Consider the following 16,680-nt stretch of genomic DNA (forward strand, 5'->3'; position numbering starts at 1 on the left):
TTACTCACTAGGTTTATAGATAATCACATAAACAATTACATACATTAACTTTATTTCTTCTTATTTTATTTTATTTTTTGTGTCAGGGTCCCACTCTGTCATCCTGGCTGGAGTGCAATAGAATAATTATGACTCACCTCAGTCTCAAACTCCTGGGCTCAAGCAGTCCTCCCACCTCAGCCTCCGAGTAGCTGAGACTACAGGCACTTACCGCCATGCCTGACTGATTTTTAAAATTTTTTTTTAATAGAAATGAGGTCTTGCTATGTTGCCCAGGTTGGTCTTGAACTCCTGGGCAAAAGCAATCCTCCTTCTTTGGCCTTCCAAAGTGCTGGGATTATAGGCATGAACCACTGTGCCCAGTCACATGCATGAAATTTCAATCTAACACTTGCATCTAGATTTGAACTAGAATGTTATGATAAAAACTCACAGTGTTTGACCAAGTCTTGGGGAAACTTTGATGTCCAAGGAGAGAAAGTCTTATTGTATCTTGACCCTCCATAATGTGATGGTAAAGATTAAATAGATGATATAATTCTCATATTACAGATTACTTGGATGAGAGTGGTTTCTGAACTGAGTGTGCCAGGTGCCTTATTTTATGTCTGTAGATACTTGACTTTCTTTTTTTTTTGAGTTGGAGTCTCACTCCATGGCCCAGACTGGAGTGCAGTGGCCCCTCCCGGCCACCACAGCCTCGACCTGCTGGGTTCCGGCGATCTTTCTGCCTCAGCCTTCCAAGTAGTCGGAACTACAGGCGTGCGCTACTGCGCCCAGCTAATTTTTGATTTATTGTAGAGATGAGGTCTCGCCAAGTTGCCCAGGCGGGTCTCGAACCCGCGGGCTCAGGCAATCCACTCATCTCAGCCTCCCAAAACGTGGGATTACAGCCTGAGCCACTGAGCCCCGCTGATACTTGACTTTCAATATATATTTAGGTGAGGCATGGTGGCCCATGCCTGTAATCCCAGAACTTTGGGAGACTGAGGCAGGAGGATCACTTGAGGCCAGCAGTTTGACATCAGCTTGGACAACATAATGAAACCCTATCTCTATTACATTAAAAAAAATTTTTTTTTATTGACTGAGTCACCCTATAGTCAGGAAAAAAGAAAAAAGTAAAGATATGATTTTTGTAGTTTTGGTTATAATTTCCTCATTCTGTCTGGTTTACCACATTGGGAAAGTTTGGTTTTTTTTTCTTCTTGTTCTGGAAGCTTTTTATTGTTGCTTCAAGTTTAAGAATTTTCACTGATGATAGAAAATCAACACTTTTAGATAATCTCCCACATAGTCCTGGTCAGCTTCTGAATCTTGATTTTTGCGGACATGTCAACATATTTCTCTCCAAGATGAACAATCATTCCACCCATAATTGATGGATCAGTCTTAACCTCCAATTTCAATATTTGGCCTTGACTTATGAAGCTCTTCAGGACTGTTTTTAATTCAGTGAGAGTGGCTTCTTCTAAAGGAGATGCAGTGATCACTGTGCAAGGCACCTCTCCGTAGCGGACACTCATCATGGTAGGAAAAGCAGAAATGACTCCTTGGGTATTGCCTAAGTAGCCACTTTCAGCAAGCAAATTGATCAGGTTGGATGTGAGGGGAGAGAACCTCTGTTTTGCTGTGATATCACTTAGGCTTTTCACTCTAATGGAACACTTAACATAGGGATTCAAAATAGAAGCAGTCACCTTGGGTTCCTTCAGGAGTTGTGCTGCTCTCGACAACTTCTTTTCTACTTGCTTCAGCTTATTCTGTCTCGACGCAACAGAACAAAGAGCAGTGGTACAGTGGCCTTCAATACCACATACCTGAACAGCCGGCCTCACAAGCTTGGCAAATAGCCTGACCACGGACGTACTGAAGAGCCCAGACATTGCTGGGCCTGCCATCTTCTCCCGGGCGGCTCAGAAAATTTTCTTTTCTACTTTGTCCAGGTGTTGAATTCCTGCCACTCCCTTGGAGAATACCTGCCCAAGAATAGCCTCTGGGATGATTTTGGACTTGAATGGTACAGCCAGGTACACACCAAACTGATGGTGTGAAACCGAAAAGTGTGAGGGTGAGAAGTGAAAGGTCTCCCCTTGAACCTCATGCAGGCTGGGCTCTGCAGGGTATGGACACTGTGACAGGCAAGTGACTAATGTCATCATTAGGTCTGAGAGTTGCACCTCCTTGCTATCCAGCTGTTTCCTAATGACATTGTTTTTTCCTCTTGACTTCTCCCTTCTATAAGAAAACTCAGTGTGGAATGAAGCCTGGAGACTAGGGTCTGATTTGAATAGAGGTTTCATTATAAGTTATTTCTGTGTTTTTTAAATAAAGGTATTTTTTCACATATTGTTTCATGTTATAAATTATTTTAATTTATGAAACCTATATGTATTTTTTAGTCATAGTCTTTCAAGCCTCTCTGGGAAAGCAACTGCATTATTTTTTGAGAACACACGAGGGCAGTGATGTCACATGTAAAAGTCCCCCACCGTCAGTTTTCTGAACAGATGGCACATTTGTTAGACTTCATTGGATGTATTTTTCCTTTATTGAAGCACAGGGGAATTTCACATTTGCAGGTAGAATGGGGAAAGATAGTTAAAATTTTACACCATATTTTTATCTCTTTGTTTATGCTGATAAAGGTAGCAAAGACAGTTGATTTATCCTCTTTTTTGCTGTTTTGAGGGATTGGTGTGCTAACAAGCTGAGGTGTATGTTCATTACCACCGTGACCCTGGCAGAGATGTTCTGTTGATTTTGCATTTAATTGGAAATGTCACAGAGATAATACATAAGCCCATCTTTCCCCCCAAACTCTCTAATACCCTTTAGATATGATTCAAATCCTGTTGTTCCTATCAGGTAATCTTTGTGTTTAATGTTTCTCCACATACATTAAGTAGGAAGAACACAGCCAGTTTTTTTCTGAGGATGGAACTGTGCGACCTTTCATAACCCATGATCACAGAAACGCTGAAGTGTGTCTTTCACAGTCCTGCTGGGTTCCTGAGGTCCCTCTATGGGTTCTGGAGGTCTTAAATCAGAGCTAATCAGCTAACTCTTTGAAAGGCACAACAGCGCAGATGTTGCAGCACAAAGATGGACAGCTCTAGCATCTTTCCTATGGGCATATTTGGTTTGTCATACTATATTGGCCTGTACAGTTTATTTTTTATTTTTACATAAATTAGTTGCCAACACTTAAATATAAAGAGTTCTCATTAAAGATCCAGGTTGCTTGCTTCTCTTGAAACATTGGACAGCATGGGGTTGCTAGCCTGCATTGCCCCTAGTAACAGTAGGCAGAGCCACCTTCTTTGTGACTCTGTGTAGTCACTGAACACACAGAGCTCCCCTTTTGTTTCCCTGATCCTAAGGGAGGTGCTGTTTGTAATCACATCTAGTTTTGTTACAATAAAAAGGAAAATAAGAATGTAATATCCACACCTGTCCCAAAGTTACAAAAAAGAAAGAAAGATATAATAGGGGAACCACTATATCAAGAAAAATGGACCAGGCACAGTGGCTCACACCTGCAATCCTAGCATTTTGGGAGACCAAGGCAGGAGGATTGCTTGAATTCAAAAGTTCAGTACCAGCCTAGGTAACACAGGGGGGAAAAATTAGCCAGGTGTGGTGGTGCATGCCTGTAGTCCCAGCTACTCAAGAAGCTGATGTGGAAGGATCATCTGAACCCAGGAGGTGAGTCATAGTCATGCCACTGCACTCCAGCCTGGTTGAGAGAGTGAGAGCTCAAGGAGAGAGAGAGAGAGAGAGAGAGAGAGAGAGAGAGAGAGAGAGAGAGAGAGAGAAAAGAAAAAGAGAGAGAGAGAGAAAAGAAAAAGAGAGCGAGAGAGAGAGAAAAGAAAGAGAGAGAGAGAGAGAGAGAGAGAGAGAGAGAGAGAGAGAGAGAGAGAGAAAAGAAAAAGAGAGAGAGAGAGAAGAAAAGAAAAAGATCCTAAATGTAGATTTGCCTGCTTCAGTGCTTAGAGAAATTGCCTCGCCAGTATTTGAATTTCAGCACCCGGGAGAACTCCATGGTTGAAGGTGGGCGGACCTGGGGTTAAACCCAAGGACATTTGTCACTCCGGGGATCTTTGATCCTGTTGGTTAAATGGAAATAACCTCAAAACAGCCTGCGAGGTAGGCACTGCCTTATTTGGGCACAGTGCTTAGCGGGGCACACAGAGAGAGGTCGGTCACGCCCCGACTTTTTCTTGTCTTCTTGGGAGCAGTGGCTTTTCGAAAAGGCTGGTGCTCCCGGGAGCTCCTTAACCACCACTCTTTGGCAAGTTGCAGATACACCGCCAGACTAAGCTGGGGGAAGAAACAGTTAAAGAAGGGCAGCGGTAGGGGAAGCTCTTTGGATGCTGGCTCTGACCCGGACGCATCCGCACGCCTGCTCTGCAGCCTCATGGTGGCAGCTGAGCCGTGTGTCGCTGGAGGAGGCTGCACGAGCAGACAGGAAATCCATTCCTGTTCTGCAGATACATCGGCAAAACGCCCAAAGCAAACAGCAGAGGAAGTTTGCTTTAGTGGAGACAAACTCACAACTTTGCTCTTTCAAAGCCTCTGTTTACAAGTCAAAGCCAAGCCTCAGTCGGGCTTTCTTCCCACATTCACCTCCAGAGGTGGCGCCTGCGGGCCTTCAGCTGCCAAAGCACGAGACAACCGGTTGGCTGAGGCGGGGAAGGAGAACACGTTATCTATCCCCCGGGTTGCTCACCCAGGTCTCCTGGGATTCCAATTTGGGAAATGGGGAGATGAGGGGAAAAGAAAACCTTTGGATCTGGCGAGTCCTCGAGTGGAGCATTATGTGCAAAGACTGAAATGACTCGAAAAAGGAAATAAACAAGTGCTGGTCACGTATAATTGCCTAGATGCCCAGAGGAGCTAAACCAGCTGCTCAAAGAATAGAAGCCACCAAAGATATCTTCACGTGGTGGTGCTGGCTCTGTCACCTGAACAGTGTCCAATGTTATACCTGAATTGAGTGTATCTGTTAGCTTAAAATAAAATAGCTATAATAATAGCCCGTGTCTGGAATAAAAAATGTGTTACCTAAAGGTGGAATTTGGTGAATTTTTTAAAACAATAGCATAGATCTTATGTAATGCTATATTCCAATAAAATCTTTCCTATGGAGGAGGTGAGGGGAGGATGATGCTTTTAGTGGATTAATAGGTAAACAAAGACCCAGCGGAACCAGAGAGAGACTGTGAGCATTGGGTGTGTGAGTGGCTGACTCTCTTGCCTTTGAGAGGCTGAAGGCAAAGAGATCATGGATATGGTAGAATACTGTGGTAAAGGCCAGCAGTTCTAGGGGCAGCTGCATTTTTTTTTTCCTGGACTTCACTTTGTCACCCAGGCTAGATTGCTGTGGCACAATCATGGCAAGCTGCAGCTCAATATACCACCTGGGCTCAGATGATCCTTCTGCCTCAGTCCCTGGAGTAACTGAGACTACAGCTCATACCACCACACCCAGCTACTTTAAAAATTTTTTTGTAGAGATGAGGTCTCACTATGTTGCCCTGTCTGGTCACACACTCCTGGGCTCAAGCAATACTACCGCCTCTGCTTCCCAAAATACTGGGATTTTGGGCATGAGCCACTGTGCCTAGCCTACATTTGTGGTTTTGAATCCTGGCTGTGATGCGTTCTAGTTGGGAATGTTGGCCAAGTCACATTCTGTCTTTAAAACTTAGTTTTCCATTGCTAAAAAGGAGGGTAAAATGAAGTTAAGCACCTTACCCAAGGTTACATATGGGGGAAATGACAATGCTGACATCAGATGGATAAATCTTCTTTCAAAGTCCTGGTGCCTTCCACTACATGCACTTCCACTGGGTAAGAACCACAGCCCACCCTCCACTCTGCAGCCCACCCTCCCTAATATTCAATCCTGATGTCGATTTTGAGCTCGGAGATGTAGGGCATTCCATCGTTGCTGCTTATGTTGTGATTCCTCAGTTCGGGAACCTTCTTTCTGTCTGTTCACACTTTTCAGTTCCTTTGTAATTTCAAACAGAATCTTCACCTCTTCTCAACCACACTTTTGGGTTAATCTTTAGTCTTCTTTATGCCTTTTTCTCAGGGTTTCCATTTTTCTGTGATACCCTTCTTTCTCCTGCAAAAGATGGTGTGGTTCTCTGCCCCTGCATTCCTCTGAACTATTCATTTCTAGAGTGCCCTGTGGGGTTCAGTGGTTCAATAAGTTTGGAAAATGACTGCTTGTTTAAATGGAGTTTTATGCTAATGTACTTTAAAAATCCCTCAACGGATGCTATTACATGCGGCGTTTCTCAAACTATTTAAACCTACGAATTTAAAACTCACCCTTTCTTCTTTCCTCCTTCCCTCCCATTTTTTTTCTTTTCATTTTAAATATTTCATGGGGCAAGAATAGCATGTCACATGTTTTGAAAGAAAGAGCTCTGACCATGATAGTTAAGATTACTGAATTCCTAAGTAATGAGCCTAAGGTCACACTCCAAGACTAATTCTATTCCTAGGTGAGGTACACTGAAGGCATCAATAAGATCTGCTGTTTTTCTGCTGGGAACTTATATTTTGCATCTATATCTGTGCTCCTACAATCTTGTCTGGTAACCAAGGGCCTGTCTTATACGGCATTCCAGTAGGTGCATCCTAGCTTTGGGTTCCTGTACATACATTGTCCTAATTCCTTTGCCTGATTTGTCATTCCAAGATCTGGCATTCTGCCTTGCCCCTAGCCTGCACTCTTTTGCTACTCTTCCCTCATGACATTGCTTACATCACTACCTATTTTCTTTCAATTTGCCTTTCCCAGTGGGCCTTCCTGATTATCTCTGTCTTCATCTTGACTGTGTGCCTTTCTGATCCATCCTAGCTCTTTGCCAAGTCTTTGGGGTGGTTTAGTTGTTGAAGAGTCTATGCCCTGGGGCCAAACTGTGTTCAAATTACAGTCCCACCACCTGATAAACTGTGTACTCTTGGATAAATTACTTAACTTTGGACCTCAATTTCCTCATCCATAAACAGGAGTAACTCTTTCATACAGTCCTTATGAGGATTAAATGGTAAAGATCATGCAAAAGCTTTTCATGCCACCTGGTATAAAATAAGAGAGAATAATGATCAGCTATTATATTACCTTAGTTCCAAAGGCTTCTTTGGTCAATTTTACCCACACTGAGCTTTCTAGTCTCTAAATATTTTATACCTTGTATTGCATACTTAACACTTGATGTTGCATGTGACTTAGTTATAGCAACCCAACTCCAATTTGGACTTAATTTTTTTTTAAATTGTGGATAATTTTATACATACCCATTAATAGAGAGAATAATAGCATGGCTTCTATGCTTGTCACTAAGTTGGGATTTTTTAAGATTTTTTTTTTTTACTTTGCTCTTTTGTTAAGTTTACTGTTGCTCCACACACAGGTTATATGCGTTGGCCACTGAACATGAGCCACCCCCGATATGTGAAGTTCCATATAAAGAAGTCTTTGCTCAGCCTCTCTTGGAATATGGGACCACCAAGTAGGCTCTGTTGATTTTTTTTCCCTAAGGAATGGGGAAATGGGAAACAATGCCTTATTGAATTACTTCCTGGAAAATCCACTTCATTTTCCAAAGTTTCACTCTCTTGCTTGCCCTGCTCAATTCAAGGGCTTGAACTGTGTTTAATTCATTTTTGTGTCCCCAGACTCTAACAGAGTCTGGTACAAAATAATGTTTGAATTTATGTCTTCCTATTTTCTTCTAAAGTTTTACTAGAACTGCTTTCTGGTGTCAGATTTGAATCCCAGTTCTAGACCTTGAGGCTTAAAGTCACAGACTGAAGAAGGCAGATCTCAGAGCTAAATCTCTTTCTCTCTCTCTCTTTTTTTTGCACTGGGTGATTGACATCTGAGGACGCAGAATATTGACTGCTCTTAAGATGCTGAACAAAATGAGAACTACGTGCAGGAGGAAACATGATCCGACATTTATTTATGTGGCATCAGACAATGTCACAGGAAGCAGATGTTTTGTGCCGTAATTCCTCTTGATGGCACTGGAGCCTTAAATATCATTGCAAGTCCGGTCTTTTACATTCTAAATCCTATTATCTAGGTTAGCTCATCTGTATTCAAAAGATCAATGTTGCATTATTACAAAGATCCTTTCAAGTGTAAAAGGATGGCACTTCATTACAGAAAGTAAAAGAAACTAATCAAACTTTCTTGGTGAAATCATTGACTTTTTTAAGTAAAGGGCAAATTTAAGAATTTGAAAGTCCGAGATGCGAGAGAACTCAGTGGTTTGGGCTCACTTTGGCATGCGTCTGGTTGTAGTGTATAGGTCTTGGATAACCCAAAGAAGAAAGAAGCTTGTTTAAAAGAGTCTCAATGCTCCCAGCCATTCGCATGTTTTCTGTTGCTGTTTGGCTGTATATCTTGGGGAAAAAAAAAATGTTACTACTGGTGGGAAGACTCAAAAAGATAGTCCATGATGTGTGATATACGGGCACTGCTTGTATTGACCTGGCTATTAGAAATTATTAGGAAGACATTGGTGAATATATTTATTCACTGTCTTAGTTCTTCTTTCAGCAGACATCTCTTGTTTCTTATAATTGCAGGTGGGGTTCTTTGGGTTGTGTGTTCACAGGCAGAAAGCTTTTGGGGGAGTGCTGTTGGGATCAGGAAGGGAGGAGAAAGAAACAGGGTGGGACAGAGGGAGAAGTAGAGCCATGGTGTGTGCCCAAGGGTACATGCACAAGGATGTGGAGCTCTGAAGCCGGAATGGCCTTTCAGAGCTGCCTTCCCTGAGGAGCAGAGTGCCCCCCTGATAATCATAGTATTTTAACCAAATCGCCTTAGAAAAGGAGCTTGGCTGTAGCAAGGCATTGCTCTTTGTGGGGCAATCCCCAAAGGAAGCTGATGGCTAAGGACTGTTTGCTGGCAGCACTTCCAGCAGCCTCAGTAAAATTCCTTTTATTTCTGAAAGTAGAGTCTGGGCAGGTCCTCTCTCTCTCTCTCTCTCTCTCTATCTCTCTCTCTTTGAGTCAGGGTCTCACTCTGTCATAGAAGCTGGAGTGCAGTGGCATAATCACAGTTCACTGCAGCCTCAACCTCCTGGGTTTAGCCAATCCTTCCACCTCCGTCACCCACATAGCTGGGACTATGGGCATGTGCCACCACGCCTGGCTAATTTTTTTTTTTTTTTTTGTAGAGACGAGGTCCCACTATATTGCTAAGGCTGGTCTCAAACTCCTGGGCTCAAACAATCCTCTCGCCTTGACCACCTAGAGTGCTTGAATTACAGGTGTGAGCGTCATTGCCCAGCCTGTCTATTACTCTTAGTATCTTAAAAGAAAATGTTCATTGAGTACCTTCTGTGGACTAAGATCGTGGTAGGTGCTAGGGTTTATGGTGATGAATAAGAAGCAGTTCTTGCTTCAAGGTATTGATCATCGGACTTTTCTTGTCAAGATTTGTTGATTATTGTGATAGTCCAGGCACAGGTTTAAGCACTCTACTTGTGTTAACTAAGTTATAGGAGATACCTAGAACTCATTCTCATTTTATAGACTGGAAAATTGAGGCACATGTTGGTGAAGCTTGGGAAAGGCTCTTTCCAAAGACCTGATAGCCTGTTGCCACGCTACTTCCCAAATATTCCTGTTTCTGTGAGATCAAAACCATTCTTCATATTCTTCTAGCCTGCATCTGGATTAACTATAATATTTGCTTATGAAAATACATTTAATGTGGCTATTACTGAAAAGCTGCTCTGTCCAATAATGGTAGCCACTAGCCACATAGTCTATTGAACATTGGAATTGTGAAAAATGTATGAAATGTTGTAATGAAATTGCTAAATGTAAAATACAGAATTTCATAGACTTAGCATGGAAAAAAATGTAAAAAAACTCATCTTTTTAAATAGTGATTGCAGGTTGAACTAATATTTTGGATATACTGGGTTCAATAATACAATTATATTTTAGAAACTAATTTGACCTGTTTTTATGTTTTGATGTAACCACTTGAAAATTTAAAATTACATATGTGGCTCTCATTTGTGACTTACATTTTATTTCAACTGGACAGCACGGCTTTAGAACATATGAGATTCTTCCAAACAGAACATATTTTGCTCTTAAACGCAGAGAAAATTCTTATTTACTTTGGTATTGGGATCAGGTTCTTTTGATATGCTTCATTTAATTTGTATTTATTAATAGGAATTCTATCCATCGGATAGCCACTACTTGCTGGTTGTTTCATGATTGTTGAAAACTAGTTAGAGGCAGTGAGATGAATTAAAGTTCTATTGTTGTAGGGGAACAAGGTCATCAACTTGAGATTAATCAACGGATTTCAAATCACCAGGAAGGGATATTTTACCCTCAGCTTTACAGTTTCAGCATGTAAATTGCTGTTTCGAGGAGAGCCTGTAAAATCAATCCAGCCTTTCTCCTTTCAGAAATTAAAAGCAGTTTATTTTTATTTTTGGCAAATCCTAGAAAGCTTTTGCACATCCAGCTCCTTCTCCTTGACAATACCTGTATTGCCTGATTTTTAGAACTTTGAATAGAGAGGTGAGAAATTCAGTTGTTTTTAGGTCCCACAAGATTTGAAGGAGACTCCTCTGATCCCTGTTGGGGAGCCCATCTGTCCCCACCTGATACATTTTACTTCAAATGAGTCAGAAACTCCAAAGTTAAACTTGGCCAAAGTAGCACAGATCATGTGGACTCTACCCAAAGTCATATAAATCATCCCCGGATCACACCAAACTTGGCCTCCAAACTGGGCACAGATTTCCAATCTGGCCCTGAAGTTTGCCAGAAGGCAGGAGGACCACAGGGATGTGTGGGATGCATCTGGCTTTTGTCCCAACTTCTGTGGTTAGTGAAGTTTGTCTGATCTGGGATTGGGTATAAGCACAGCCATGTACTTGAAGGACACCAAACCACTTTGAAGGGCCATTTTGTCTAAACCCCTGCAGAAAAACACCTCTGAACAAATCTGTATGCACCGCTCAAGATTCAGAGATGAATTTTAAATATATATGTCAGGTGTTCCAGTTGATTGCTTTGTCAATATTTTAAATATCAGTATATATACTTTTTTTAAATGTCAGGGTCTCACTCTATTGCCCAGACTATACTGCAGCGACACGATTCATGGCTCACTGCAGCCTTGATCTTTTGGGCTCAGGTGATCCTCCTGCCTCTGCCTCCCAAAGTGCTGAGATTAGAGGCATAAACCACCATGCAGGCTGATATCAGCATTTTGATGATAAGCCCAAGTTGAATAAACTTTCACTTCTTTCTGAATAGATATGTAGAGGCTGCCTTATTTGGTAAATTGACTCTTGAATGTAACAATAATGTTTTGTTTATCTGATTTCTAGGGAAAATTCTTTTTAAAGTTTTTCTGTTGTTGCTGTTTCTTTTCTTTTAAAAATTTTTAAAAAAATTTTAGGCTGAGGTGAGTGGATTGCCTGAGCCCACGGGTTTGAGACCCACCTGGGCAGCGAGACCTCATCTCTACAATAAATCAAAAAATCAGCCGGGCATGGTAGCGCATGCTTGTAATTCCGGCTACTTGGAAGGCTGAGGCGGAAGGACCGCCGGAGCCCAGTAGGTCAAGGCTGCGGTGGCCGGGAGCGGCCACTGCATTCTAGTCTGGGCGACAGAGTGAGACTCCAACTCAAAGAAAAAAAAAAATTTAAAGATGTGGGGTACAATTCTGGATTAGATATACAAGTGTTCATCGTACAGGTAAAGTTTGGGCCTCCATTTCGTCCCCGCTTTGCCTAGTTTGAGATCCGGTACCCATGTTGTTGTTTTCAATGGAGAAAAATAATGATTAACTTTATCATATTTTGTTCTCCTTGAGTCAATACAATTTATTTTCTAGTTTTCACTGAGGTGGCACAATGCTGTATGGTATTTTTCTGCTTTGTGAAATAATCTATAATTTTTGGGACAAGACTGGGAAGGGTTGTTGGCATTTTTTTCTTAAGCTCTACCTGAGACCCTGTCTCCCCCAAACAAAGTGCCACCTCTACCTAAGGAGAGAGATACGTCATTCTCAATCTATTGTTCTTTCTGCTTTTCCTAACACCACAAGTTCATAATCCATCTGAAAATCAAATACACACATTTCTGGAAACAAAGGAACAGATCTTCCCAGGAAATTCTCAGTAAAAGCATCTGCTTTCAGTAAGATGGATTCTTCAATCTACCTAGGCAGCAGGCCAGCTGGGTGAGAGTCTAAGATTTATTGGTTGTGTCTTCAGGCAAGTTACTTAACCTCTATGTGCCTCAGTTTCTTCAGCTGTGAAATAGGGATAATACCTTATGTGATAAGAGTTTTATGTGGCATAAATGAGAGACTATTGTGAAACAACGAGCACAGTTTCTGGACTCTAGTGAGTTTTCAAATATGAAGAAGTAGGTGGCAGGGGTGGTAGTGAATGGTTACTTCTCTCAGTCTTTTTTTTTTTTCCCAGATTGAATAAATGTAATTGAATCTTTTTTTTTTTTTTTTGAGTTGGAGTCTCACTCTGTCGCCCAGACTGGAGTGCAGTGTCCGCTCCCGGCCACTGCAGCCTCGACCTGCTGGGCTCCGGTGATCCTTCCGCCTCAACCTTCCAAGTAGTCGGAACTACAGGCACACGCTACCATGACCGGCTGATTTTTTGATTTATTGTAGAGATGAGGTCTCGCTGCCCAGGCGGGTCTCGGACCCGCGGGCTCAGGCAATCCACTCACTTCAGCCTCCCAAAGGCACGGGATTACAGGCTGAGCCACCGAGCCCGGCTGTAATTGAATCTTAAACAATTTTTATTTTCTGTATAATAGTGGTACATATTTTTGGGCTACATGTGATATTTTGATAGCTGTATACAATGTTTAATGATCAAATCAGGGTTATTGGAATATCCATCACCTCAAACATTTACCTGTTCTTCTCCCAGTCTTAAAGTTCTTTCACAAAATTATTTGTTTAAATTTTGGAAGAGGTTCCCAATAGTATGTGTGTAGTCAACTTCCATGAATATTTTCCATGAACATCTTAATACATGCACAATTCCTAAGAAACATGTCTTTAAGCATATTATTAAGTAGAGTGTTAGAGACAAGTTCATGTTTTTGTGTTTTTTTGAGTTGGAGTTTCATTCTGTTGCCCAGACTGGAGTGCAATGGCACATTCATGGCTCACCACAAACTCCTGGACTCAAGTGATCCTCCTGCCTCAGTCTCCTGAGTAGTTAAGACTATAGGTGCATGCCACCACATCCAGCTAATTGTCTGATTTTTTTTGTAGAGATGAGCTCTCACTATGTTTCCCAGGCTGGTCTCGAACTCCTGGGCTCAAGCAACCCTTCCACCATGGCCTCCCAAAGTACAGATTACAGACATGAGCCACTGCACCTGGCCCTAAATCCATGAATTTGATTGCCTGTTGAGTCAGTATTTTCTCTCAACAGAAATTGAGAATAGATCAGCAACTTTTGGTTCAACAGATATTAATTGTGTATAAGTTAATTGTCACTTCTCTTAAACACATAGTAGGTAGGACCACCTATTTTAAGCACATGGTAGGATCCCAGCAATCTAATCATAGCATCTAGTCTATCACAGACTTTTTTTTTTTTTTTTTAAATAGCTGCTAGCAACTCTGACACAAGCTCATTTTTAATACCCAGCCTGACTGTGCATTTCATGTACCACTTGAAAATGTCCAGAGAAAGTTGTTCCTCATTTCGTGAAGATGCTATTTCCACTTTTGTACTACACTGGGGCATTTTTCTTTCTAGAAACCTGATGTTGCCTACTTCACTGTTAACATCTGGTCTTGGTCCTCGATCTGTCCTTTGGAGAATAAAGTTGTTTGTTTTCTCTCCCACGTGCCAGTGTTTCAAATATTTGAGGACAGTGCTTATTCTTTTCTGACCTGTTTCCTTCTCCACACTTAATATATGTTGTTCCCATAACCATTCTTCTTATGGCAGAAAACAGCCTGTGAAGCAGGAAGCTCATGTTCTAGTTATTTATTCTTGCAGAACAAACCTAATGGCTAAAACCACTTATATGTATTGTTATATGTGATATAATATATGAAATGACAGTGGTATTGATACTCTATCTCATGAATCTGCAGATTGACTGAACTCGTGTGGTTCTTGCTTGGGTCTCACTTGGGGTTACATCCGATTGCGAGTGAGGCAAGATAAACTTGGGCTGGCTCTTCAAAATGGCCTCATCCTTCTCATGCCTGGCTCCTGGTTTGGTGTGATTTGAATAGTTATGGCCTGGAGTAGCTTGAGATTGACAGACCATTTATCTTTCCATAACGCCTCTTCATGTGGCTAACTTGGCTTCCTTATAACATGAGGCTTCAGGGTAGATAGACTATTCTATGGTGGCTTAGTAGTTCAAGATGAAAGAGGTGACAGCTGCCAGTACCTTAAAGTTTAGGCCCAGAAACTGTCACAGAGCCAGCTCTATTTTATTGATCAGAGCGGTCATAGAGCCCACTCAGCTGAAGGGGAAGGGATAGGTTTTGATGCATAGATGCATATGGCTACCTGCCCCTCTACTATAAGCTCGGTTGATGCTAATGTCTAAAGTCATCTCTTAAAACATGTCAAAAGTTTCCAAAAACGAGAAAGAGGACATAACAGCCTACCAGGCTATTACAGAGGCCAGGAGTTTACTTTTTCTTCTGGTGGTTGTTATTGCAATGCATAATCTCCTAATGGCTTTCCTAATAGCTGTCACCCACAGTAGGCCCCTAGTAAACTTATCGTCCATGGGACCTTTTGCATCTTTATTTCATAAATGGTTATTATATTTGTATGAATTCCTTTTTGAATCAAAAGGTAGAATTTGAATTTTGTTAATGGAATTTTCATCCTGTTGGTTTAAGCTGGTTATTGTTTGATAGCAGTTGCCTTTAGGACGTTTGAATAGCGTATTCGTAGCTCAGATGGTGTCTGTGGCTTTGCTTGGTCTTGCCAATCCACTACAATAGAATAAATGTCCAAAACTCAAATCTGGCTGTTGTCCTCTGCATCGAGCCCTGCAGAGGTCCAAGATAGTGTCTTCATGCATGAACTGCAAGGTTTTCATGCCTGTCTCCTGACTATACTCTCATTCTTACATTGTATTGGGAGAGGGACAACATATTATAGCAACATATAATCCTGTGAAAACTTTTAAATTGCTGATGTATAGGAATAAATTTTTAAAAATTGACATTATTTCTAGCAACCTTTCTGATTTTTAAAAATTTGTTCTAATCGCTTTTCCATAAAATATTCTAGGTTTTCTATGGGTGCAATGTCATTGCCCATGAGTAATCAGTTATTTTTCTTATCTAATATATATGCATTTTATTTTTCATTGAGTTGTCTGCCCTTGAGTTCAGTATTGAATAGAGGTAGTAGTTGGACAACCTTGGCTTGTTTCTGATTTGAAAAGAAACACTTTTGACTTTTCATCATTAAGTATTCTGTTTGTTGTAGGTTTTTGTTTGAAGATACTATTTATCAGATTAAAGCAATGTCTTTCTCTTTCCTAGTTTGCTACTTATGTTTTAATACATAAATGGATATTGAATTTTAGAAGGTGTTTTTTCTGAATTAATTGACGATCATTATTCTTTTCTTTCTTTTAACTGGTAATATGGTAAATTACAATAATACATTTTGATAGCTAAATCCACCTTCTATTCCTTTTAATTCCAGAGTAGTATTCCATTTATAGATTTATCACACTTTGTTTATTCATTTATTTGTGATTGTTTGTAGATCGTTTGGGTTGTTTGTAGATTTTGGCTATTAAAAATAAACTGTTGGCCAGGTACAGTGTCTCATGCCTGTAATCCCAGCACTTTGGAAGGCTGAAGTGGAAGGCACTTGAGCCCAGAAGTTCAAGACCAGCCTGGGCAACATAGCAAGACCTCATCTCTACTACTGTTGCTACTACTAACAAACTGTTATGAATATTTATGTACACATCTTTCCGGACATTTGCCTTCATTTTTTTTTTTTGGGAGGGGGGAATGCCTAGGACTAGAATAGCTGGATCATATGGTAGTTACATTTTTTTAATGTTTAAAAAAAGCCTGCCAAAGTATTTTCTCAAGTAGTTGTATTATTTTATATTCTTATCAGCAATACATGAGAATTCTAGTTGCTCCACATCCTTGCCTTTAGTTGGCAGATTATCTTTTCAATTTTAGTCATTCTGATCTGTGTGAAATGATATCTCATTATGGTTTCAATTTGCATTTTCCTGATGATTAATGATATTTTCTATCCTTTCGTATGCTTATCAACTATTTGTACATCTTCTTTTCTGAAGTGTTTATTCAATGTTTGGCTCATTTTACAAATTGTGGGGTTTTTTTCCTTCTTTTTTAAATTTTTTAGACCACTCATTTGGCTAAGAGAGTTGTTTGTCTTCTTACTATAGAGCCGTAGCATTCTTCATACGCTTTCTGGCTACAGGTTACAAGCCCTTTACCTGATGAATGTTTTTGGAATATTTTTTGCTAGTGTGTGACTTGCTTTTTCATTTTTAAAAATATCTTTTAAAAGCAAAATTGTTAGCCGGGCTCGGTGGCTCAGCCTGTAATCCCGCGCTTTGGGAGGCTGAGGTGAGTGGATTGCCTGA

General features: G+C 40.9%; 1 protein-coding gene across 1 annotated transcript; it reads right to left on the reverse strand.

Annotated features, from left to right (window-relative positions):
* Positions 1 to 1,277: 1,277 nt before the first annotated feature.
* LOC103276196 (ATP synthase subunit O, mitochondrial-like) lies at positions 1,278 to 1,901 on the reverse strand. Its single transcript, XM_008073601.1, has one exon. The coding sequence runs from the start codon at positions 1,899 to 1,901 to the stop codon at positions 1,278 to 1,280; it is 624 nt and encodes a 207-aa protein (XP_008071792.1).
* Between the last annotated feature and the right edge of the window lie 14,779 nt (positions 1,902 to 16,680).

The sequence above is a fragment of the Carlito syrichta genome, unplaced genomic scaffold (genome assembly GCF_000164805.1).
Source record: "Carlito syrichta isolate Samal-C Ts95f unplaced genomic scaffold, Tarsius_syrichta-2.0.1 Scaffold315958, whole genome shotgun sequence".
Classification (NCBI taxonomy): domain Eukaryota; kingdom Metazoa; phylum Chordata; class Mammalia; order Primates; family Tarsiidae; genus Carlito; species Carlito syrichta.